This window comes from Dama dama, chromosome 3 (assembly GCF_033118175.1).
Source record: "Dama dama isolate Ldn47 chromosome 3, ASM3311817v1, whole genome shotgun sequence".
NCBI classification, from domain to species: Eukaryota; Metazoa; Chordata; class Mammalia; order Artiodactyla; family Cervidae; genus Dama; species Dama dama.
The window spans coordinates 48,551,879-48,578,221 of NC_083683.1; the positions used below are offsets into that span (position 1 = coordinate 48,551,879).

At 51.4% G+C, this 26,343-nt stretch overlaps 1 protein-coding gene across 4 annotated transcripts in view; it reads left to right on the forward strand.

Moving 5' to 3' along the window:
* The window catches only part of VDR (vitamin D receptor), a 56,128-nt gene extending 39,729 nt beyond the window's left edge, over positions 1-16,399 (forward strand). For all 4 annotated transcript variants that reach the window (XM_061129197.1, XM_061129211.1, XM_061129218.1 and 1 more), the window contains 6 exons: positions 1,406-1,590; positions 1,762-1,876; positions 4,591-4,762; positions 12,253-12,404; positions 12,596-12,712; positions 13,937-16,399. In XM_061129197.1, the coding sequence (XP_060985180.1) occupies positions 1,406-1,590; positions 1,762-1,876; positions 4,591-4,762; positions 12,253-12,404; positions 12,596-12,712; positions 13,937-14,196 (1,001 nt within the window). In that variant the 3' untranslated portion in view covers positions 14,197-16,399. The remainder of the gene's footprint in view (positions 1-1,405; positions 1,591-1,761; positions 1,877-4,590; positions 4,763-12,252; positions 12,405-12,595; positions 12,713-13,936) is intronic.
* The last annotated feature ends 9,944 nt before the right edge of the window (positions 16,400-26,343 follow it).

Consider the following 26,343-nt stretch of genomic DNA (forward strand, 5'->3'; position numbering starts at 1 on the left):
GTCCCCCCAGCCCCAGCCTCGTCCCATCCTGCGCCTGCCCTTCAGATGAACAGGACTTGGCCTCCCCAGGCTAGCGTCTCACACCCTGCCTTGAATGGGGTGCTCCCTGCTGCTCCCCCTCCCATCCGGCTGGATCTCTTGGGGTCTGAACTGACACCCTCTGTGGGAGGAGGTCGGGCAGCTCTTTGGATAGGTGAGTCAGTAACCTGGGCGTGGCCTCCTCCCAGTCTTCCCCTAGGTACGGTTTACCTCAGCTCTGGAGGGAACGCGCCATCTTCCACCACCAGCTTCCTTTTCCTGCCCTGCCCACTCACACCCCCCACAGGCTCACCTTCCCCCACCCCCACTCCTCTCGTCCTACCCTCCCCCCCCAAGAGGCCAAGGCCTATGGGCCTTTCCTAAAGCCCAGAAGCCACCCACTCTGGCATTCTGGTTCTTTTTTCCTGCTCTTGTGAAACGCTCAGTTCTGTGGGCAGATGCCCTGGCAAGACTAGCACAGAGCAAGCAGCTACAGGCCGAGGGCCCCAGTGCCCACTCCTGCCATCAGCGCTCTGCAGGCCCCGGCCAGGAGGTCTGTGTGCTGGGCCTGCTCCCAGCCCCACCCTCCAGGCAGTCGCCCAGAACAAGGAGGCTTGGAGCCCCTGCAATCAGACACCCTGGCTAGCCACTGGAGAGAGCTTCCCAGATAGAGCGTGAGCTGCTACCTATCCTTGGGGACTTCTGAAGGACTGGAAAACTTCCTTGGGCAGAAATTTCAAGACTGGAAGGACTGAAGGAGGGGTTGTTTTGCAGGGAACCGAAGAGGCAAAGTCTTTTCTACTTTGGCCAGAGTAGATCACATGCCTGGAAAGTTATGTGGGGATGACCTCGTAGAGGGGTCTTCTCAGCATCTCCTAGCTTCCGACGCTGGGACCCTGCACCCTCCCTCCCCCTGAGTGATCATCTGCTCTGTGCAGGGCTGGATTCAGGTCTCAAAGCAGTTGACCCTTTGAGGTAGGATCCCCACACCATACGCTTCCTGGAAGAAGGAATAAAAAAGGATCTTAGGAGAGATCCTATGGTCCAATCTCCTCATTTTAGAAATGAACAAACAGAAGCCTGGAGAGTTCAATCTGTTCAGAGTCAGACATCTTGTTCCTGGGAATCCCAGTCACCTTAATGATGCCCAAGCATCCTGCCTCCCAACTGCTCTGTTTCCTCCTCTCTCATGCTCCTGCCTTTTCAACATACAGCACCCACTCTTTCATCCATATCATGGGCTTTGGGTCCCCGTGGCAGGATGGCCTGGTGAGCTCCAAGTGTCAGGGCACAGCCCCTCCCATCTGGAGCCTTTACCCCTGGAGGAAGGTTCCTTGGAGGTGCTGCAGGCCCCGCCCTCCTGACACCCCCTTCCGGGCCCCGGCAGTCATCCTGACCGATGAAGAGGTGCAGCGGAAGCGGGAGATGATCCTCAAGCGGAAGGAGGAGGAGGCCTTGAAGGACAGCCTCCGGCCAAAGCTGTCGGAGGAGCAGCAGCGCATCATCACCACCCTGCTGGACGCCCACCACAAGACCTACGACGACACCTACTCCGACTTCAGCCAGTTCCGGGTACATGGGCTGGAGGGCGAGGGGATCTGGGCACAGCATCCGGGGAGGGCTGGAAGCTGCTCTGCCCTCTGACCCTGGGGAGGGCTGCCCCTCCTGTAAACAAGATCAGGAAGAGGAGGGAGGAAGGTGACCTCCAATGTGGGCTTCTGACACTCCCCCTTTCCCTTCCAGCCTCCAGTTCGCAAGAGTGAGCACGAGGGGAACCATCCTTCAAGGTCGATACTCACGCCCAGCTTCTCTGGAAGCTCGTCCTCCTCCTCTTCGGATCACTGTACCTCCTCTCCAGGTAAGAGGACAGCACACTCCCTCCCCAAGGTCCTAGAGCTTTCCCAGCCCACCTACCCTCCGCTGCAGCCAGGACAGCACTCACTACTGTGTGCTGCCCAGAACAACCCCTTTTTAGAGAAGACGCGTGACGTGCCCAAGGGCGCATGCTGAGGACTTTAAGGAAGAGGCCAAGCTGTTGCCTGCAGAGCCTCTGTTCCTTCCTCTAAGCCAGGCTTCTACACCGGGCACCCTCCCTGGAAGTGACCTGATTCCTTTCAGTGGTCCTTTGAGCCTGGGCCCTTGTTGCTGGGTGGATTGTTTGTTGGTTTGGTTTTTGTTTTTTCCAGCTTTATAAAAATATAAGATGGCACTAGTGGTAAACAATCCACCTGCCAATGCAGGAGATGCAAGAGAGGTGGGTTCGATCCCTGGGTCAGGAAGATCTCCTGGAGGAGGGCATGGCACCCCAATCCGGTATTTTTGCCTGGAGAATCCCCCTGGACAGAGGAGGAGCCTGGCGGGCTATAGTCCATACGGTCGCAAAGAGTCGGACACAACTGAAGCGACTTAGCATGCATGCATGCAATTGACATACAGCATTGTATAAATTTAAGGTGTATAACATAATGATTTGACATAGGTATACATTGGGAAATGATTGCCACAATAAGCTAGTAACCTCATAGAGTTACAAAGAGTTGCCCCCCCCATGATAACATTTAAGATGTACTTTCTTAGCAACTTTTAAACATAGCAAACAGTGTTGTTAACTAGTCATCAGAGCCTGAACCTTTGGAAGGTGAAATTCAGCATGGAAGCCCACCTTCCACTCAAGCCGCCTTCCACTAAGGTCGTGGAGGACCTGTCCGTTCCAGCTCATCCTTGCTTTCTTATTGTCCTTCTCTACCTTCCTCTGCATCTTCCTGCCTCATCCTCCCCCATCCTTATCTTCATCACTCTACCTCTCACCCAATCCAGCTGCCCTCTGCCGGATAGGAGGGCAGGGATGGAAAAGCTCCCTCCCCTCTGGGGAGCTGGAGCCCTCAGACATGGAGCTTCCAGACTCACTGATGGATCTGTGCCCAGATCAAGAGTAGGTGGGAGGGGTCTCTGTGCCAACTAGACAGAGATAACAGCGGAGCAGGTCATGTGTCTACCCATCTGCTGTGACCGCTGCACGGATAACTGATCCCTGAGCCCCTCACCTTGTAGTTAACCTTGTAGTAACCCCTCTCCTGTGTTAATTTTCTCTATCCACCTTCCTACTGTTTTTACTTTATGGTAGAATCATTTTTATCAATGAAGGTCAATCTGAATGGTATACATCTTTTTTTTGGAGTATAATTGCTTTACAATGTTGGAAACAACTGTACAATGCTATACAGTTTCTGTTGTATAGCAAAGTGGATCAGCTATGCATGTACACACATCCACTCCCTCCAGGACCTCCCTCCCACCCAAGCCCATTCTACCCTTTTAGGTGATTGAGGTCTCAGAGCACTGAGATGAGCTCACTGTGCTATAGAGCATGTTCCCACTAGCCATCTGTCCACACATGGTAGTGTGTATATGTTCATCCTAATCTCCCAATTCCTCCCACCCTCTCCATGGCTGCTGTCTGTCCCCATGACCGTTCTTTATGTCTGCATCTCTGTTCTTGCCTTGCAAATAGGTTTATCTTATACTTCAACTTTTAATAACAGCTTTATATTATTTAGAAGTTTTGATTTCCCCTTACAGGTGAATTAATCTGAGGTACTCACCTACCCCCATGGTACTTTTGGTATGTATGTGTGTGTGTGTGTGCTCAGTCATGTCTGACTCTTTGCAACCCTATGGACTGTAGCCCACCAGGCTCCTCTGTCCATGGGATTCTCCAGGCAAGAATACTGGAGTAGGTTGCCATGCCCTTCTCCAGGGGATTCTCCTGATCCAGGGATCAAACCCACATCTCTTTATGTCTCCTGCACTGGCAGGCAGGGTACCCAGGCGGGGTACCTGCATTTACCACTAGCGCCTATATTATGTCATATTTTCATGTCATTTAGTACATACCTAGAATATCATTTTTGAAGCTGCATAGTATTCTGGGGTATAATGTACAATAACACATCTAAACCCCCTACCACTGGATATCTAGATTTTCCCCCAGCTCTTGATTAAGATAACAGTGTGCTTGTGGCTAAATATTTGCACTCATTCTGAATTTTTCCTTATGCTGAATTCATGGACATAGGATTACTGGTCACAGAGTGTACGTGACTGTAGGCTTTTGACCCTCGTGGTCAAATTGCATTCTAGATTAGTTGCACAAATGTGTGCCTCCTTTAGCACCCCAACACTGCACAAGGATTGCCTAATTTCCTGCATCTTTACAAATACTGGTGTCAACCTTTAAACATATTTGCTTCTAGTTTAGAGGTGGCTGTTCTTTGATCACTAGTGAGGCTGAACATTGTTTTCCACAACTTTATTGGTTCCAAATTCATCTTTGACTTGAGATCATTAGGAACGACATGTAAAATCACTCTTAAAGAAGTCTCATATCTCAGAACGTCTCTGCTCTTTGATTTTCCTGCTTCTTCACTCTGTTGAAGAAAGATTCGGGGAACCTCAGGGGGACGCTTGAGTGGAAGTGACTTTGGAGAGAGGCAGTCATGCCGGAGAACAGGAGGGCCTCACAGGAGCAAGGCTGGCTCAAGTAGTTCCTTTTCTTCCCTCTTCCTTCCCCAGACACAACGGAGCCAACCAGCTTCTCCAACCTGGATCTGAATGAAGAAGACTCCGATGACCCTTCTGTGACCCTGGACCTGTCCCAGCTCTCCATGCTGCCCCATCTGGCTGACCTGGTCAGTTACAGCATCCAAAAGGTCATCGGCTTTGCCAAGATGATCCCAGGGTTCAGGTAAGAAGTTTCTGGGACATCCAGGAGACAGAGTCAGAATCCTATCCTGAGCCCAAAGAAGTCTTGGAAATTCTCAACCTACTGCTTCCCAAAATACACCTTCAGGTCCTATCCCAGACCTCCTAAATCAGAATCTCTGGGCGAGGTCCAGAAATCTGTATTTAAGAAGTGCAGCCTCTCCAGCATTATGGGACAGGCCAGCAGTGGAAAGCCATGCATCCTTCACAGTGTCTGTGTGATAGAACAGACACTGCCCAGTGAAGTTCAACACCGGGATTTCCAGTGTTGGAGCCGGTGTGTCAGAACTGGATTGAGAACTCTTGAGTTTGCTGCCCTGTCCACTCCAGCTGCCTTGAATCTAATTCTTATATTATCGTTTTATTTTTTTAATGTTTTATTTGTTTATTTGGCTGAGCTGGGTCTTAGTTGTGGCACGTAAGATCTTTGATCTTCATTGAGGCATGCAGACTCTTAACTTCGATGTAGCGATAAAACCGAGGCCCCCTGCGTTGGGAGTGTGCATGGAGTCTTAGCCGCTGGACCACCAGGGAAGTCCCTCATGTTATCCTTTTAAATTAAACCTACATTAATCCTTCACTCCCAGTTCTGAAATCAGGATGAAGTGATGGAGTGGAGAAAGGGCTGAGCTTATGAAGTAATTTAGAAATCCTAGAGGGAGAGGGACTTGCATCTATAACCTAGGCATCTTTCACCCGACTGATGTGTCACCCAAGGCCATTTCCTAATTGTACTGAGATATTTTTTGCCAAAGTAGGTAAGTATAAGGAGTTTGACTAAGGTAGCGCATGCTTAGTCACTCAGTTGTGTCCAACTCTTTGCAACCCTATGTACTGGAGCCTGCCAGGTTCCTCTGTCCATGGGATTCTCCAGGCTCCTCTGTCCTTGGGATTCTCCAGGCAAGAATTCTGGACTGGGTTGCCATTTCCTTCTCCGGGGATCTTTCCAACCCAGGGATTGAACCTGCATCTCTCACGTCTCCTGCGTTAGCAGGCAGGTTCTTACGTCTGAGCCACCCAGGAAGCCCTCAACTGAAGTAGAGACCCTCCCTTATGGATTCATTTGTACATGTTTAAATGTTCTATTGTTTTGGTAACAATGGTATATAATACTTATATTTAAATGGTTGTGCACGCTCAGTCGCTTCACTCATGTCTCACTCTGTGAGACCCTATGGACTATAGCCTGCTGGGCTCCTCTGTCCATGTGATTATCCAGGCAAGAATGCTGGAGTGGGTTGCCATACCCTCTTCATTTAAATGGTCATGCAGTGCTCAATATTCTCAACAGTATGTAAAAGTTGACACTTTTAATAGATATGCTGGGAGGCAGTTGAATCTATATTTATGAATGTTTATAGCCTCCTTCTTTCTAAAAGTTCATTTGGGACATTGTCTTCAAATCCATAGACACTGTGGTTGAGACATGAAGTAAATTAAGGAATATCAAGCAGCATTCTCATCATTTCAACTAATAGCAATAGTCAAAGTCGTACCAGAAAGGGGCAACATGCTTCCTCAACACTAATGCTCAGATTCGGGGCTAGAATATTGGGAGCTGGAAAATGACTGTGTGTTGGCCAGCTCTGGATTGAAGCTAACAGGGGGTGCATTTATTGTTTGGGGAATCTCTGCTGTGTAGGGAAGCCATCAGCTGCTGTCAAAATTGCCACGATACCAGCTAAATGTTAGTAATTTGTGCAGCTAAACCCAGCACTTCCCAGTTTGTTTCTATCCTGAGACAACTTGCTGTCTGTTACTTTATGCCTCACACCAATTCAAATACCAGGTATTTGCCAATGCTCTTTCCTGGAGTTAAAATGAAAATTGTAAAGGAGTGAAAACAACAAATGGTGTTGAGACATTCTTACCACATCGCACACCTTAGTCGCATTAAAAGGAGTAAAGGCCACTCCAGCAGGCAGAAGGGGTGTTGTCTGTGAGGCCCGAGATTCACCCTAAAGAGCCCTTCCTTGGAACCGATGACACATTCTGCTCAGTACAAGTTCCAACTCCCTCCTCCTCCCTTCATGTTACTGTTGGCAAACTGTACTTGTTCCAAAGTCTTGTTTTGTGTAAATAGCTAGAGAAAAAACATTTCAGGTTGTTGATGGATACACTGTAGCAGGCGGCTCCCAGCTGAATTCCAGGAGCAGCAGACCTCCTCTGTGCAGGGTTCCTCCTTCCTAGCCCAGTGGACCAGAGAGCACCCGAAGCCCTGTCCAGAGGCTGAGGTTTGGTGATTTTCAGTGGTGGCTGGATGATTTTCCACCTGTGAAAATCATCCTAAAAAGAAAATGACTTGTTTAACCAGACTACCCAAATGCACCCCCTCTACTAAAGTAACCCGAGCCCCAGTTTTTCTCTTGGCCCCCATCCCTTACCCTTACCCCACACACCCTCATACAAAATAGCATCACTAGCCCCTCAATTCCTCTCCCCATGTGAAAGTCATGTCCAACTCTTTGCGACCCCATAGACTGTAGCCCACCAGGCTTCTCTGTCCATGGGATTCTCCAGGCAAGAATACTGGAGTTGCCATACCCTCCTCCAGGGAATCTTCCCAACCCAGTGATTAAACTTGCATCTCCTGCATTGCAGGCAGATTCTTTACCACTAGCGCCACCTGGGAAGCCCTTCTCTCCCCAAGGATGAGATAAAATCTCCCCCCACCCCACCACCCCCACCCTACCCCCACTTCCTTCCCTTTCAAGTCTCATTCTCGAGTTCCCTGGTCTAGCCCTGCAATCCTGGCCGAAGTGAGGTATATACAAACAGGTACTGCAACCACCCAGCTATTGAGGCCAAAAGGATTAAATCATGCTTGAGTTGACTTTTCTGGCTTTGGCATGGCTTGAGAAGTCACAAAGTGGAATGTTTTCCAACAAAACCGGAGCAGGCCTTGGCAAGGGCTCTGGGAGGGTCACTGAAGTGGATGTTCGCTGGGAATGGATGGAGCAGATGCTGCCCCAGGCCTGGACCAGGGCCCAGGCTACCGGGACCCAGGCGGGGCCAGCCCATCTGCTCTCCGGTTCTGCCGGTTTCTGCAGTTAGATGTTCTGTTCTTCCAAGAAGTGAAAGAACAATGGCTGCATCCCTGGCAGCTTTGATCTTGCTGCCTGGAGGCAGGGGTGGGAAGTGTGGGGAGGGCAGGATGGGACTTCTGTGTGGATGAGTGGAGGCGAGAATACGGGATGAGACTCCAGTGCGGGTGTGGGACCAACGTGGGGCAGGACTGGATGGGCTGTGCTGGGTGTGAACTGCCCTGTGGTGTGACTCTGGCTCTGCTCCTGCCTCAGCCTCTTAGTCTGCACCCCACAAATCTCCCTCCCTCAGCCCTGCAAGAGAAATGCAGGGGAAAGCGGCATCAGGAGCAGCAGCTCAATGACCAGGAGTGGTCTTGGATCTGAGAACCAAGGAACCCAGGTTTCACTGCCCAGAGGTGTGTATGAGGGACCAGACCCAGTCAACCCCAGAGGGTTACATGCCTTCAACCTCACCACTATTTTTATCCCTAGGGACTCCTTCCTGGGTCAAAGGCCTGGGGTCACAGTGCTTCCCTCCTCCTGTGCTTTTCCTCTATATTCACTTATGCATCTGTCCAGCACTCAGCTTTCTTACATATGCCGTGAGAGATAAAAGATGACTGGCCTCCAGAGGGTTGGTGTCTGATGGAAGAGATAGATAGACATGTGAACGGCTGCAGTGAATGCAGCTGATGGAATACAAGCAGGGAGGGTCTGGACACCGCCTGGCAGGGATGGGAAAGACAAGCGACACATACCCAGAGCGTCTCACAGATGCCCAGAAGCGGCTGCAGGTGTGAAAACTGATCTGGGTGTAAATATTAGTCAGGTCCAGAGAGAAGCCCAGAGCCAGAGCTGATGCAGGAACCAGGAAGACCTAGGTCTCTTCCTGACTTCTCCTTTACTTCCACCGCTACCCCCACCCACCACCATTACCAGTTCTGGCTGCAAGCTGCACTTAGAAAGTCCCTGTATTTCCAGGCTTTGGGTGGTAATTAGAGGTCGTTCTAGATTTGCTCTCATAGAAGTAGTATGTCTGGATCACAGTAGGCAGTGGTCCTGCTGAAATCTCTGTAGCCAGGCACCTGTGGGATGCTTGTTTACTTCCAGCCATCCATTCTGAGTGGCCCCATTGAACAAAACATTACGTACAAAGATGTCCCTCATGGAATTACTTATAACAGCAAAACTCGTTGTTGCTATTGTTCAGCCACTAAGTCATGTCCAACTCTTTGCAACCCCATGGGCTGTAGCCCACCAGACTCCTCTGTCCATGGGATTTCCCAGTCAAGAATACTGGAATGGGTTTCCATTTCCTTCTCCAGGGCATCTCCCCAACCCAGGGATCAAACCCACATCTCTGGGCATTGGCAGGTGCCCAGAGGAAGCACCAGGGAAGCCCCAAAGAGCAAAACTTAAAAGTGACCAAAGTGCCCAAACATAGGTGGGTGGGAGACTGATTAAATAACCTTTAATACATTGATGTAACATGATGCCTCATACTATGAACTGACATAGAAAGTTAGACACAGGATTACTATGACCTGGTGCACGTTTGAAAAAGAGATATTTACATGGAAAACAGATAGGAAGAAAATAAACCAAAATGTTTGTTGTGGTTATGAGCCATTTTTACTTGACTTTATGTTTTGTCTGTATTTCCCCAAGATTTAATAATGAACATATTTTACTTGCATCATGAATTAAAACCCAAATGAGGGTGGTATTAGTTTTCACTTTTTCAATGGGGATTGAGCACCCAGAGAAGGGTGCCAAGGACAGTGAAACATTCAGACACCATGGCATCAGGGTTGTTTATTCCAGAGAAGAGGCAAGGGGAGAGGGGACATGATGGCTTTCCTTAAATGGTTAAAGGGATATTCCATGGATTGGGCTCCACTGGTGACTCAGTTAGTAAAGAATCTGCCTGCAATGCAGGAGACTCAGGTTTGATCTCCGGGTGGGGAAGATCCCCTGGAGAAGTAAATGGCAACCCACTCTAGTATTCTTGCCTGGAAAATCCCATGGACAGAGGAGCCTGGTAGGCTACAGTCCATGGCGTCACAAAGAATCGGACACAGTTTATCAACTAAGCCACCACCACACCCATGGCTAATGCAGAACTCAGATTCTGTGTTCCTTGAGAGGACGGAACTACAAGCCATGGATGAGTGTGTCATCTTGTGGGTTATTGCTCAACAGAAGATGTTATTAGCCCAAGAGCCAAGCACCTCATGACTGTGGCCAGAGGCTGGGAGCTCCCTGGCCCCGGGGGGAATCCCACAGAGGTTGTGTGAAAGCCATCTGTTAGAGATGCTGAGGAAGGAACTGGACCACAGTCTCGAGGAGGGGCCTTCCAACTCTAGCACTTTGTGATTTGCCTTCAGCGTAGCCCCTTTGGTGCCCATCTAGTCATGCAAGCCTTTCCACACCTCCTCACCCATCACCTGTTGACCTAGGGCTCTTATCCATTAACATCTGTTTCCCACCTTTTTACATTCCAAAGTGCAGCCACAGGGGGTGACAGCCCCTCAACAGGATATCCAGGAGGAAGTACGCAATCAGAAAGAGAAAGGGAAGAAGTGGAAGCAGTTTGATCTGTGGGCCCTGATTCTTTCCTTGTCTTTGTTCAGATAAGCCCAGCTCGTGACTCAGAATAGTGGAGCTAGTCATGAGCCTCTTGACTCATCAACACAGAGTTATTGACCCTCTTGTCAAGCTCAGGGCTCAGTGATCAGTGCAAGTGTGGTGCTGGCCTTCAAGCAGTTTATGGTGAAGAGCCAGAGACAAGCATCTAAAGGACACGAGTAACTAGAGCCTATTATACAGCGTGAAATAAGTCAGAAAGAAAAACACCAATACAGTATATTTACACATATATATAGAATTTAGAAAGATGGTAACGATGACCCTATATGCGAGACAGCAAAAGAGACACAAATGTAAAGAGCAGTCTTTTGGACTCTGTGGAAGAAGGCGAGGGTGGGATGATTTGAGAGAACAGCATTGAAACATGTATATTATCATATGTGAAATAGATTGCCAGTTCAGATTCGATGCATGAGACAGGGTGCTCAGGGCTGGTGCACTGGGATGACCCTCAGGGATGGGATTGGGAGGGAAGTGGGAGGGGGGGTTCAGAATGGGGAACACATGTACACCCATGGCTGATTCTTGTCAATGTATGGCAAAAACCGCTATAATACTGTAAAGTAATTAGCCTCCAATTAAAATAAATTAATTAATTTTAAAAAATAAAAATTAAGGACAGGAGTGAAGGGGGAAAGGCAAAATAGGGGTACAAGCAATGTGCAGCAGGTCTTATAGGAATGGCTCTAATTTTTTTTTTTTTTTTTGGCTCTAATTCTGTAAAGAGAATCAGAGGGTGGAGGGATCCATGAGAGGCCTAACTAGACTCAGGACCAGAAGAAGATGCATTCTCTAAGCTGGAGCTGTCCTATGTTTAAAGGCATGGCAGTGTGAGAATGCCTAGCATCCAAGCATGGAGTAGTTTTATGTTGTTAGAATGGAGGGCTGGTGGAGTCTGTGATGGGCAGCAGGGCTGGAAAGACATGTTGGAGCCAAGTTATTGAGTATGGGCTTGACCCTAGGGTGTTGGATAGTCAGTGGGGATTTCTGAGCACAGGAGTGACACTTTCCTGTAGCGACAGTAAGAAAGGCAAATGAGAGACTTGACTCCAGGATTCTAATAAGAGGCTACTGAAAAAGATGATGGAACTCTGAATCAAAACAGTCTGGAGGGAGTGGGGTCCAGCAATGTCCTGGAGACAGAGTTGACTTCACTACTGGAAGGACCAAAGAATAGGAGCCATTGAGGATGGTCCTGGCCACGCTTTTGCAGACCTCCGTATTCATGCCATGGGCTTCCCAGGTTGTGCTAGTGGTAAAGAACCCACCTGCCAATGCAGGAGACATAGGAGTTGTGGGTTTGATCCCTGGGCCAGGAAGATCCCCTGGAGAAGGGGATGGTAACCCGCTCCAGTATTCTTGCCTGGAGAATCCCATGGACAGAGGAACCTGGCAGGCTACAGTCCATGAGGTCCCAAAGAGTCAGACACAACTGAAGCATCTTAGCACACACATACTCATGCCATAGCCCTGGGAGCCTCCTCAGGCTCCATCTTCCTGACCCTAGAAGAGCCATGACTGCTTAGGCTTGGGAGATCCTGGAAAGTCACTGGATTTTCCCTGTCAGTGGCTGAGTTACACCAGCTGGCATTTGGTCAAACTTGAGTTGAACATTTGAGTTGTTCTCCTTCAAGAAGCAGTCTTGTTCTTTCCACCCAGGCTGCAAGTTCCTCAATGGAGGACCCAGAGCACCTGCTCATCACCTGGCAGGGGTATGCCTGTCAGAGCATCATACTGATCGGCATGACATGAAGGTCTTGACGATTAACCTGACCTCCCCCTCTACCCTCCCTGGCAGAGACCTCACCCCTGAGGACCAGATCGTGCTGCTGAAGTCGAGTGCCATTGAGGTCATCATGCTGCGCTCCAACCAGTCCTTCACCCTGGACGACATGTCTTGGACCTGTGGCAGCCCGGACTACAAGTACCAAGTCAGCGACGTAACCAGAGGTGTGGCTGGGTTCTGCCTCCGCCTGCCTCAGCTCCACCCGTCCTGGGGCCATGTGCCCCACCAGGCACTTCAGAGGGAGGGAGGTAGCAACTGGGAGAGAAGGGCGAGGGTCAGGCCAGAGGGTGGGTGGAGTGGGGTGGATGGCCCCTGCGGGTGCCCACAGCAGCCGGCCGGCCATTCTCTCTTGTAGCCGGACACAGCCTGGAGCTCATCGAGCCCCTCATCAAGTTCCAGGTGGGGCTGAAGAAGCTGAATTTGCATGAAGAGGAACATGTCCTGCTCATGGCCATCTGCATTGTCTCTCCAGGTAACTAGCGGCATGGGGGGGTGGGGGGCATGAAGTGTAAGCCCCTCTAGGGCCAGCAGAGATGTTCTGGGGGGAGAAGTAAGCAAAAGGAGAGACAGACCAGGAAAGACCCACTTTGCTGGGTTTGCACAGCCCGTGTGGTATGGGCTTGTTGAGGGTTCCCTCACTGCCCTTGAGCTAGTGAGACCATTGCTGGCTCATGGTTGGGATTCTAAAGAACCAGACTCGGGCTCTGCTCTTGTGTGAACTGGATTGACCTCTGCTGACACTTGAGGTTCCCTGGGGACAGGTCACAAAACCCTGGGGCCTGATAGATGGCTCTACTGGCCTGATAGTTTAGCTGACAGATGCTGGAGGCAGAGTGCTGTGACTCTCAAGCTCTCCTGCCTGTTTGGGGTGGGAAGAGGAAGAGAGGTCAAGAAGGAGGATATCTCGCGATCCTGAGGATGCTGGATGGCTGGTGAGGTTCCACCTAGACAGTGTTCAGGGAACAAGCCAGTGGCCTCTATAAAGGGACGCTTTCCTGGGCAGGCACCCAAGGAGAGGACATAGGCGCCCCTCCTGCTGCCCAGCGAGCATTCACTCATTCATTCATCGACTCAGCACCGATTTGTCAGGCTTCTGTCAAGCACCGGGCACTGTGCCTGGCCCAGGGACTCAGCAGCAAACAGGACACAGATCCCGCCCCCATCAAGTGTAGGAGGAGACATTAAACACATGCAATTTAACAACCAACTCCTAGTGTGATGAGAGTTTTAAAAATAAAGTAAATGATGCTACAGAAGGTAGAGCAGAAAATGGGAGCCTGATGTCATCTGGAGGTAAGGGCTCATCGGGAATGACCTTGAGGAAGGTCCTTTACGCTGTTACCTGAAGGATCAGTAAGAGGCAGGCAAAAGTAAAGGCGATGCCTTCCTGGTAAAGGGAACACAGATGTGAAGCCTGGAGGTCAGAGAGCCTGGGATCGGGATCCTGATGAAAGATGGGAGAATAGAGACAGGAGAGAGACGAGGTGGGGACAGGATGAGATGACCCAGGTGGACCTGAGACTTGATCCTCAAGGCAGTGGGAAGTGGCCAAGGGGTTGGGGAGGCCTGGTGTCACAGGTGAGCAGCCGTCCGGGAGTGACCGAGGAAGATGCTGGGGGGTCTGTCTGAGGGGTGGGGGCTGGGCGGTAAGGGACCCGGCTCAGAGCTGCCCCCACCCCCGCCGCTCTGCCCACAGACCGCCCCGGAGTGCAGGATGCTGCGCTGGTCGAGGCCATCCAGGACCGCCTGTCCAACACGCTGCAGACCTACATCCGCTGCCGCCACCCGCCCCCAGGCAGCCACCTGCTCTACGCCAAGATGATCCAGAAGCTGGCGGACCTGCGCAGCCTGAACGAGGAGCACTCCAAGCAGTACCGCTGCCTCTCCTTCCAGCCCGAGTGCAGCATGAAGCTCACGCCCCTCCTGCTCGAGGTGTTTGGCAACGAGATCTCCTGACTCTGGCGGCCTGCACTGGCGCCTGGGAGGGGCGGCCTCTCCAGGGCCGGGCACCCAGGCCTGGGGCTGGCGGCTGCCCAGCAGCCCTTTCCACCCCTGCTGGGGCTCAGCCCCTCCGCTCCCGCCTCCCCTCCCTGGCTGGCCCATCCTCTCTCCTGCCCCGTCTAACACCAGGTCGCCCTCACCTGCCGGCCACAGGCTGCCCCCCGCCACCCCACCCTTCCTTCCCTCAAGGCCTCAGTCATGAGGATTTTTCATTTATTTGACAAAGGAAGTCAAATGGGGGCAGAGGGCAGAGGCTGAAGGTGGGCCCTTGCCTGGGGATGCCCCTGCCACTCCGGAAGCGGCTGCTGGCTGGTGCCAAGGGAACAGGCAGGAGGGAGAGACAGAGCCATTCCTCAGGGACAGAGACACCCGTACCTCCACTGCACTCCAGGCCCACCCATCCAGAGCTGCTGGGACCACCCTTCTTCCGCCCACCCACGATACTGACTCACAACCCCCTCCTCATTCTGCTGCCGGTCCGTGCTGTCTGCCCCTGGGCAGCGTGCCACGATGGGCCCTCCTCCTCTGCCTTCTTACCCTGGCCCTCCTCGGACACTCGCTGCCAAGGAAGCCCCAAAACCAAGGTGACCAAGATCACAACCCCCACCCTCCTTCGCACGCTGCCGGCCAAAGGGTGCTTGCCTAACGCTGTAGGGCCCACCGTCTTCCTATCACCATGGTAACACTCTCCCCGGTAGTAGCTCTGGTAGGATGGGCTTTCTCCCCGTGGTAGGGGCCACTGGCCCAGAACCGAAGTGCTGAGAGGCCAAGCAGGGAAGCGAGCAGGGCCCAGGTGATGCGAGGACAGGTAAATGCAGCCTGGTAGAGGAGTGGTAGACACAGGCCCCACCCATCCTGCCACCGAGCCCACGGCTCCTCAGCCTGGATCTCAGGGGCTGGCGAGGCGGGAGCTCTTCTCCCTCCCACAGTCCACGTGGCAGGACTGAACGGCCCCCAGGCGTCAGAGGATTGTGGCCACCATCCTCATTCAAACCCTGCGGGCCCCGACAACCCACCCCAGACAGACGACCGGCCACAGGCTCCAGAGCCCTCGCACAGCAGCTGTGGGGCTGGACAGGCCTCACCCTGGGGTGGATGGCCAAGGGTGGTGACCCAGAGATCGGTTCACCGTCCCCGCCCCCAGCAGTCTGGAGAAGCCACTTACCATCAGGGCCTCTTCTTTCCTTCCTGGCAGGATGGGATAAAGTGTAAAAGTGTCAGTCACTCAGTAGTGTCCGACTCTTTGCGACCCCATGGACTGTAGCCCGTCAGGTTCCTCTGTCCATGGGAGGGTGGGATGAGGGAGAGGAATTTCCAGATCCCAACAGCCCCAGCCCACCCTGGCTGCCTGAGTCTGCTTCCAGCACCACTCCATCATCTCAAGTGTGGGTGGGGGGCAGCGGGTCTGCGAGAGCACTTCCGGTGGAGTTGGGTGAGGCTGGTTCCTCCTTGTTCCCACCCCGCCCACTAATGTCAGAAAGGGCCAGTGAGGCAGGTGCGATGGGAGCACCAAACTTCAAAGTCAGTGTTCTTCCCATATCTAGAGCTGATAGATGGAAGTTGTCTTTAGAATCAGACGCCTTTGGGACCACATCCTGATATAGTGGATAGTAGGCACCGCTCATGAAGAGATGCTTATGGGAGATGTGGACTTACATTGGGGAAGTTCCGCACACTATTGTTGTTATTTTACAAATTAAGGAGAGACCCTTGGGATCCGATTGTAGAAAAGTCTTGAAAATCACTAACCCAGTTCAGTCCCCTTGTTAGAGAAAACTGATGCTGAGGAGAAGGTGTGACTCACCCAAGCTCGTGTGACTAGCTGGGAGCAGCCGCAGGTCTGGGCCTGGACGTTGGCCGTGGGTCCCGTGCTGTTTTTCCTACACCGCGCTAGAGCTCAGACTTCATGTCCCATTCCCTGGTGGCTAACCTGCCCCTCGGTGGAAGCCCTGGGTTTTCGACGGAGCGAGTCCAGAGCCCTGCTTCTCCTTCCTGGGCTGTCAGCCCACTGAGCCCTCAGGACCAGGAAAAGGGGCGCCCCAGCCTGCGTCTCAGTGTGACTCACACCCCACCCCAGTGTGGCCGTGATCAGGCGGGGTCTCTGTCTCAGCTTGGTTTAATGCTGTTGCCTTATCAATAAAGCGAATTTGTCTTTGTACTATCTTCACCCTCCCAGTGCTCACCAGCCCTGCCCCCCCAGGGAACACGGCAGGACACAATGAGGACGCTGTTCCTCAGCCTCGACGCCCCTGACAGCCCCATGCAGTCCCAAATACAGTCCAGCAGCTGGAAGGGAGAGAAGAGTGAGGTTCCCTCGAATGAAAGAAAATGTTGTCATCTCTCTGTTTTAGAATGAGAGAATGTGAAGGCAGACAGTCTTAAATCTCAACCTTTTAAAGTATATTATTGGAAGGCCAGGAAGTGTTAGTTGCTCAGTCATGTCCGATTCTTTGCCGTCCCATGGACTGTAGCCCACCAGCCTCCTCTGTCCATGGAATTTTCCAGACAAGAATACTGGAGTGGGTTGCCATTTCCTTCTCCAGGGGATCTTCCCGACCCAGGGATTGAACCCACATCTCCTATATTGCGGGCAAATTATTTACCATCTGAGCCACCAGGGAAGCCAGGAAAGTGTACACCAAAAATGCCAAATAAACAAGATTCTGGGAAATAGGAAAAGCCTTCTCTGGCTGACTGGAAGAAGTAGCAGAATCTGAATGAGGTCAACAGGGAAGCTTGGAATGTGCAGCAGATCTGGTTAAATCTGGAAAAAAAAAAACAAAACAGCAAAGAGGGCTTTGAAGAATGAATGGCTCCTGGTGATTTCCAAAGAGAAAAAAACATTTGCCAAAAATTTGTCAAATAAAACCAATGAAGAAAGCTTCCCATATGGTAATAAAGATGGCGGATACTTACATAGCACTTACTTCATGGCAAGTACTGCTGTAAATAAATGCTTTATGCAAACCAGCTTGCTTTATCCTTTTAAGGACCCTTTGGGGAAATGAACAACTACTACACTCATTTCACAGAGCGGATAACTTGCCCAAAGCGGCACTGGTGGTAAGTGAGAGATGGGGTTTGAACCTTGGCAGCTGGCTCCAGAAGCTGTTAATTACCTGCTACACTACACTGACTCCTGCTGAGCTGAAGGGGCTGACAAAGGACAGCTGGTCATGCCAGCTCTCTACAGAAGGGGGTGGAAGGGAGGTTCCCATTCCTAAAGTCGACCTTGGGAAAGAGAAATTGGAGGTGCTGGATCCAACAGGGCTCTACTTCAGGAAGCATTCAGCGGCATGTGTTGTATCCATTTCTGTGTGGCCCTTACCCAAAACCTCCAGAATAGAAACCAGGCACCTGTTGACCAAACTGTGCCCGTATTTGACATGACGTGGCAAACTGCAAATAACTCTTGTGAATATACAGGACTTCAAAAGACCCCAAGGAGCCAATGCACCCCCTCCATTTCCAAAAAAAAGTGGGGTTTATGATAAAGGGTGGGGCTTCGCAAGTGACTCTAGTGGTAAAGAGCCACCCCGCCGCCCCCCGCCAAAGCAGGAGACGTAAGAGTCACTGGTTTGATCCCTGGGCCAGGAAGATCCCCTGGAGGAGGGAATGGTAACCTACTCCAGTATTCTTGCCTGGAGAACCCCAGGGACAGAGGAGCCTGGTGGGCTATGGTCCATGGGGTCACAAAGAGCCAGACACGACTGAATCGACTTAGCACAACACACGTAATAAAGGGCAGCTTTGCTAAACACACAAGCACAAATAATTAGCAAAAGACACAGAATGGTCATCTCAGGGGAAGCCATGCAGGAAAAACATAACCAATGTATTTATTTAGGATAAGTTGGTCGGAGAACATCTGGATGTGATTTAATTTTTCAGGAGCATCTGAAAAGATTTCAAATCAAATGTGTCAGTGGGGGATGGGATGGGAGTAGAAGAAATGGGGATGGGGGTTGAGGGCTGTTTTGTCAAGAAAAGTGAATGAGTTTAGAGAAATACCATCCCAGGGTACATCTCTGGCAGGAGAAATGTGAAGACAAGTCCCCAGAAACTGTTAGGAGGCTCTTATTTAGCATTTTTATAGATGATCCAGAGGAACACAAAATCTCCCAGGCTTTGTGCTACAATCAACTTTTCCAGGTAAACAGAAAGGAATGCATCCAGTTTAGGAGAAAATGATTTTTAGTTTTCATATTTCAGGCCTTGGGTCCACATCTGTGTTGTTCAATAAGGTAGCTGCATGTGACTATTTAAATTAAAATTCATTAAAATTAAATAAAAGTAAACATTTAGCTCTTTAGCTGCACTCACCATTCTTAGTACCCAGTAACCTCGGGCCTATGGGAACGGACAGACCATTTCCGTCTTTGCAGGAAGTTCTGTAGGACAGGGTTGGTCCACACAGTGCATCCTGTTCATGGATGGTACGTTTCTGTCCATCTGTTGGTCAGATGGACACTAAGTATTTGACACCATATGAGGTGTCACATGCTTCCCTGGTGGCTAAGTGGTAAAGAATCTGCCTGCAATGGAGGAGACATGGGTTCAATCCCCAGGTCAGGAAGATACTCCCTGGAGAAGGAAATGGCAGCCCACTCCAGTATTCTTGCCTGGAAAATCCCATGGACAAAGGACTACAGTCAATGGCATCACAAGAGTTGGACACAACTTAGTTACTAAACCACCACCACCAGAGGCTATTTAGAGAACATCCTCTCTTTACATCAAGCAGTGTTGTAATGGGACTGCTGTGAACACATCCACTCCTCAGAAGAAATGTAAGTAAGAAACATCTCACAGATCACAAAGCTGATAGGCTCGGAGTGTCATGTGGCATAAATAGGTCAGCACTGTGCCAGGACATACTGATTACCTCAGTTCTGGGGACCAGCAGACAGGGAGGGCTTGCCTGGAGTGACCAGAGCCCTCAGATCAGGGTCTCTGGCTGCTAGTGAGGTTCCCTGGAGGCTGTCTATGCACCTCGGATCTGTCTATCTGCCTGCCCCGTGGCCCTGCAGGGGACAAGGGTGATGCATGACATCCCAGTGTGACCACGGGAATGCCTCTTCATGCCAACTGGCACTCACTGTAGGCATGATGTCTGCGAGGCTCCTGGAGGGGGGTGTGTGCCCCAGCTGGCCAGAAAGCATCACAGGACGTGGAGCAGAGACTGGGGGTAGTGATGGGGGTGGTCACTGGTCCAGACAGCTGCTTGGAATCTATGCACTGAGACACACCGTATATGATACAGGAGATGATGCTGCTGCGCGTTGGGTTCTGGGGAAGCCAGCTCTGAAATGTAGATGGAAATGCAGGGAGCTCAAGGGGAGTGGTCACAAGGTCATCATTGTGGGCGGCAGGGAAGAAAGTGGGATGGGTGGAGGGAGAAACTGGGCTGCGGGGCGGTCTCAACAGAGGTCTCAAGCAGCCCTTACGGGGGCTCTGAAACTGGGATGGCCCTTCAGACTGCCCCAAGCTGAGGTGAGGGAGCTGGCTTTTACATTCCTGGTCATTGGATGCAGGCTTCCCCCTAGAAAAGAGTGGGAAGTTCATGTGTCCTCTTTTCAGCCAAGACTAAGTAAGGATTGGGAGTTGTTTCTTCACATTTTGTACAACCTGACGCCTTGTGGAGGGACCAGCACGCTTCCAGGCCCTTCTTTTTTGGCTCTAGGGGGTGGGCAGCAATAGTTCCTGGGTCTCCCTCCAGAGCCGGCTGTTCCCAGCTTCTTCTGAGCTTTGGACAGTCTAGTGTTTTTTTCTCCCCGAAGCCACGTTGAGTTCCACCACTAGGTGGTGCTACTGCCCTACAGGGACAGGTTTGGGCTATTTGCCTGGCCAGTCTCCCCCACTCCCTTCTCTCCCCCTATATCCTGCTCTCGCCTTTTATCTCTGTGAAAGCGCCTGATCCCTTTTGTCTGGGGCCTCTGAGCACCTTCCCTGCTGGCCCCCGGTTCCCCCTGAGGTCCGGCTTGGTGGTGCAGTCCTTGCAGTGTCTCCTAGCACAAACCCAGCACTGGCCTCAGTGCTGGGGATACAGCGATGAATAGGACAGCTGCTACACCCAAGAAAGGCACAGTCCACTGGAAGAAGACAGACTTGCAAACAGGCCATCACCAGGAGCACAAGCAGAAGCCAAACACTTAATGGCATAAATTGATGGGTCTTTGTCTTGGCTCTGCCAATGGCTATCTGTGTGACCTTGGGCAAGTGAATTAATGTTTTTGAGTCTCAGAATCTTCATCTATACAATGCAACAATAATAGTACCCACTTCTAGTTCGTTGTTGTGATGTAATCTGTGAAAAGCTCTATCATAAATGCTGCCAGCATCATCATTAGCTTGCAGAGTGAAGAGATGGTCAAATAAGTTTTCACTGGATGTTAACACCGCTGCAGCTCTCTGATGACAGATCCTTGCTAGGCTCTCTGGAGTAGCTCCAGAGAGATCTGTCTGACCCCGCCACGCAGATCTCAGCCTCTGGAAGCCATAATCTCCTGCTCCATGAAAATCTACCGGCGAGGAGAGAAGGCGTCATTGCTCTATTCGGCCACCAGGGGGCAGGTGTGCAATTTAATAAGCCAATTAGGCCTGAAATGAAACCGCTCCGCTGGAGAGAAAATTGTGGGAAAGAGATGGGAAGGTAGGCACAGAAATTCAAAAAACGGGGAACTATAGTTATTGCTGTTCCCAGCTTCTTTCAATTATGGTCTTTCTTTACCAGCTTCGCTTCCCCAGTGACCTCACTGTACACATATTGCTGCCGCTACTGCTAAGTCACTTCAGTCGCGTCCGACTCTGTGCGACCCCATCCCTGGGATTCTCCAGGCAAGAACACTGGAGTGGGTTGCCATTTCCTTCTCCAATGCGTGAAAGTGAAAAGTGAAAGTGAAGTCGCTCAGTCATGTCTGACTCTTCGCGACCCCATGGACTGCAGCCTACCAGGCTCCTCCGTCCATGGGATTCTCCAGGCAAGAGTACTGGAGTGGGGTGCCATTGCCTTCTCCGTGTACACATATTACCCACCCCATAACCGAAGTCAGTATTGTCTGGACCTAAGTGGCTCCTGTCCAGAGGGGAATCGCGATGAGCCGCAAGAATCAGGTTTGCTTCGTGTATTTGTGGCGTCACAGTTTCTACTCACTCACCTTGGTGTTCACTGGACCCATGCTCCCTTGGTGGGGTACACAGCCCACAGTGATGCAGGAGCACATGTCCCTGTCCAGACTGTGAGACTAGCTATGGTCACATTCAACCACTTGCAGCTGTGACCGTGGCTCGGCAGGCTGCTTCCACATCAGCTCCTTTCAAATGTTTTGGTCTTTGGACCATTAAAAGTAAAGAACGCCTGGGTGCTCAGTCGCTTTAGTCGTGTCTGACTCTTTGCAACTCTATGGACTGTAGCCCACCAGGCTCTTCTGTCCATGGGATTCTCCAGGCAAGAATACTGGAGTGGGTTGCCATGCCCTCCTCCAGGAGATCTTCCCAAGCCAGGGATTGAACCCCTATCTCCAGTATTGAAGGTGGATTCTTTACCCACTGAGCCATCTGGGAAGCCCCCAAAATGCCTACCCCCCACCCCCAAAGAGCTTTCATTTATGTGGGGTATAACCATCAATATTTGCCAAGTTAGAAACTTATGTGTTAATCTCTACTGTACAGCAAAGTGAATCAGCTACACGTATACCTATGTCCCTGTTTTGTTTTGTTTTGTTTTTTATGAAGATCACCACAGAGCACTGAGTTCTCTGAGCGACACAGTATGTTCACACTACTCACCTATTTTATACATAGTATCACTCGTGTGTATATGTCAATTCCAACCTCCCAATTCACCCCAATCCTCCCCCTCCCTATTTCCCCCTTGGTGTTCATGTTTGTTTTCCACACCTGTGTCTGTATTTCTGCCTTGCAAATAAGATCATCTATACCATTTTTATTAGAAATTTAAATTGAGAAAAATATTAAAATACTCATTAAATTAAAAAATAGTAATGAATGTACTCTAAGTTAACATAAATAACACAATTTTTTATTAAAAGTAACAAGTTTAGTGACAAGAAGGAATTGTTTGACGGTGTTGCGGATCTCTTTGATGTCTGGCTTCATAGAAGGCAGCTAGATTCTCATAACTGGTTTTGCAGCCCATCTGTTAGAGTATCCCACATCATGAAAACTTTGGGAGACTTCTGTGTACACAAGTGAGAGAATAAGCGTTTAAAAGGCACTTAATGTATTGGTATTATTATGAAAGTAGTTTCGACCTTGCAGAGCTCCTAAAAGGGGCTCAGGAATCCACAGGAGTCTCAGCCTACACTCTGAGCGCTACACTGCCCAGCCTTCTAAGCTTTGTTTCCTTGGTCTGATTTTACCCCACCCTGTTCTCCATCTCCCAGTGTTCTCAACCTGTCAGACTCTTCCTGCTGCTTCAGTTTCCAGCTCAGGCTTCATGTCTTGCACAAATTCTTCCCTGAACTTCACCACACTGTACCCTCCCTTGCCCCATTTGGATAGAATGGTGCACCCACTCTCTGGTAGAATGAAGTGTACATTGTAGTATGTTTTACATTTCTGGTTGGGCTTTGGGGCTTCCTACCAGACTGGAACAAAGGAGGGATTCCATGAATGTAGCTGAATAAATACATGAATGAATGAATGAAAATGAGGCAATGCACCACCCACTTCTGTCAGTGTCTCAAAGATCTGATCTTCACAATAGATGTCAAGTTTAAAAAAAAAAAAATTCTGCGTGGGTCCCTGCTGGAAGATGAAATGCAAACAGACTTATGCAAATTTCAACACCTTCCCTTGAACTTTGGAAACTGAGAAGTTAAGTCCCTTTAGCTTCAGAACCCATATGTTAACTGCTTCTGTCTATAGCACCAGCCATATCTCCCTTACTCTGTATGAGAATGATTGGGTTGGGGGAGCAAAATGCAGAATTTATCATGGCATTTATCCCTATTCACATCTATCTGATTTGATTTTGCCCACATTTTAGTCTGTTCAAATCTTTGGAATCCTCACTTTGTCATCTAACATTCTGACTATCTATGCTGGCCTTGCATCTTCCAAAACAGGTCTGCAAATCAAGTACAGAGTTGGTTAAGACAGAGCTAAGACAATGCCTTTTTGCAGGTTGACACTAGTGCCCTGACCAAAGCCCTTTGGTTTGGTTGCTCAGGACTTTCCTGGGAACAAGGGAAGGGGCGGGTAATGAGACTGAGTCTTGAGGAGGTGAGTGGATGCCTTGCAAAACCCCAGTCATCCACAAGAATTTGGGGAACTTGGCAATGCTTCTATAGCCCCTTCCTCTCCAGGACCCAACCATCTCACCCCAAGTCTGAACAGATTCTTACAGAATTAGACCAGATCTGAGCCAAGGCTTGGGGAATCCAAGGATATCTGATACAGAGGGTGCAGGAAGGGGTTGATCAAGTATCAGATTCCAAGCTGGATTGTTCTGCAAATACTGTCTGAGCTAGATTGGGGGAAGAAAAGCGTAGTCTCTTAGATCCTGGTTACTGAGAGGGGAAGACAGTGGGCAGCGGGCAGAACTCTCCTGAGGCACCCACCGTGAGATGCCGTGGTGAAAAATGGAGAAGCCACATGCAGCACAGCCTGGCAGCCCTTATTTAGCTCCGTGGGGCCTCACAGTCCTCTTCAGTTGCAGTCAGAATCCTACAGGGCACTTGGAAGGGTCCGTGCCACCCAGACCCAATCCCATCTCATGACAAATTCTGTGATCATCTGTGGCAGCCAGCATGGGGCAAGGACAAGGTGAGGGGAGAGCAGGGGCCCCCAACTGCATCTGTCCCTGGCTCCTGTTTCTCAATTTGCCTCCCAGGAGGGCCAGGTCGAGCAAGCAGCCCACCAGAAAAGGCTCCGCAACCAATGCCAGCCCAGCCAAGCGTGGAGGACCAATGAGCAACTGGGTTCAGAGAGCCAGGGAAACCCCTTCCCGCTGTCCCTTCTGTTTCCCTCCAGCCCTACCCCCAGTTCCACTGATTTAAATTTCTTCCCCTCTCCCACCCTGGAGCGCCAGGGGAGCAACAGGGTCGGGGTGGGGATAGTGGAACAGCCCTGGGTGATAAAGTAGGGATGGGGAGAAGTGATAAAGGGGATGGGAAAGAAGCCAGCTTCACTTCCTCTCTGATAGGGACCCCACCCCAAGGGGCTCCTGCCTTCTGCCGTCTTCACAGGAAGGCCTTGAGGTGGTGGAGGAGTGGATGGGCGGGGGGCAGAGGGAGTCCTGGCGGTGGGCAGGATGTCAGTGGCCTTGGCAGTGGACGGTTCAGTTGGGTGTTGGTTCTCTTGGGTGCTCCCCACGGCTGTCCCCACTGCAGGCCAGCAGGGGCTGGGCTGTGGCTGCAGAGTCAGAGGGACACAAGGGGGTCCCCTGCCCCTCCACCCCACACCACTCCCGGCCTTGAGGAAAGCAGCCACGGTGGTGAAGGAGAGGGGGACTAGATAGCAGGTGGTCCTGAATCCTGTTACCACCTCTCACCAGCGGTGTGACCTGGGGGCAGTGACTGGACCTCTGGGGGCCTTGCATGAAGGGCAACGCAGGGTCTTTGTGAAGCTGAGAGGAGGGAGCTTGCCGCTCCTGCAGGGCCTCCTCTAGCGGAGCAGCCGGCCTGAAGGAGCCACTGTAGGTGGACCGGGTCTGTCTCTCTCCCACAGAGCGAGGACACTAGTGAGCCTCACTTGGGAGATGTTGTGAAACGTAGACAAGTGAACACACAGCCTGAGACTTGTGCCTGGTGCACACGCAGCAAGTGCCTGGTGACTATTAGACTTCGTTCTCAGAGTTTTCATCACCTCCTGGGGGCTGCTCTCCTCTCCAGTCATCCTCCCCACATCGTACATACACCTAAGTTGGGACTGGAGCAGGTGGGACTCACGCCTGGTGGGTCCACTTGTGAAGGACCCCGCCGGTGCCCCAGCGGTGCTCACAGGTCTGCACAGTTCACCCGAGGAGGGGGAAGGCTGGCCCCCCTGGAACCCTGTTCCAGGCCAGGGCCCAGCTCCTCCCCATTATCTCCTCCTGCAAAGCCTCCTCCACCCGCCAACCCCCAACCGAGATTACAGACCCTCAACTGTCTCCAACTGCCCTGATTCGGGACGAGGCTGGACCCTCGCGCACACCACACAGCCCTGGCCACCCCAGCCATGTCCTGCAGTGGAGAGAGGCTGCCTGCTTCTCTAGGAGCTGGGGGAGCCAGGCCGGGGGCCTCCAGGGGGACACTGCCCCCACCGCGGGCGCCTCCGGAGCTCGAGAGGGAAGCTGGTCTCTGGCAGGAGAGACCTCGACGGGCCTCCCAGGCTTGCTCTGTCTCCTGTTTCGGCCTCGAGTCTGCAGTTTCTGCCTCTCTCTCTCGGGCTGCTCTTCCCCCCACCCCCAGAGCACACCTGGCTCCTCACATCAGATAACACAACCACAGCTCCCCTCGCCCCCGCCTGCCTTCTAGAGCCCCCTCCTCGCCCCCATCCTCTTCCTCCCCTGCCTCCCCCACTTTGCGGCTCCCTGACTCACTTACATTTCCCCGGGGAGGGCTGGGGAGGGGTCCCCAAAGCCTTAAAGCCTTACTAGGTAATTAATGAAGGTGTGAGACTACCCTTCCTATTCCTACCCCCCCAACACACATGCACACACACACACACACACACACACACACACACATACTCTGTGGAAACTCTACACCCCTGTGCCCTGTCAGAGCAGAATAAAGGGGAAGGAGGGACTCAGGGACCAGCCTTGAGGTACCAGGAAAGTCCAGCCTGAGGAAGTAGAGGGTGGGGGTGGCAGAGGGGTTCTGTAGCTCCCTGCTTCTGGGCCAGGAGAAGCTTCTTCCCTTTTCCTGCTCACGTTAGTTCATCTGGAGTCTCCGCAGGGCCTGCCTCAGGCCAGAGTCTGGGCTGGGGGAGAGGATGGAGAGTACCAGCCCCTGCCTCCCACTCCACAAAAAAAGCCCAGTGGGGAGGAGCTTGGGGTGGGGGCGCTTGTGGAGGAAGAGGTGCTGTGAATGGGGGCTGCTGGGGTTGGATGAGAGCTGGACAAGAAATTGTGGGAAGGGGCAGGGTGAGTCCCAT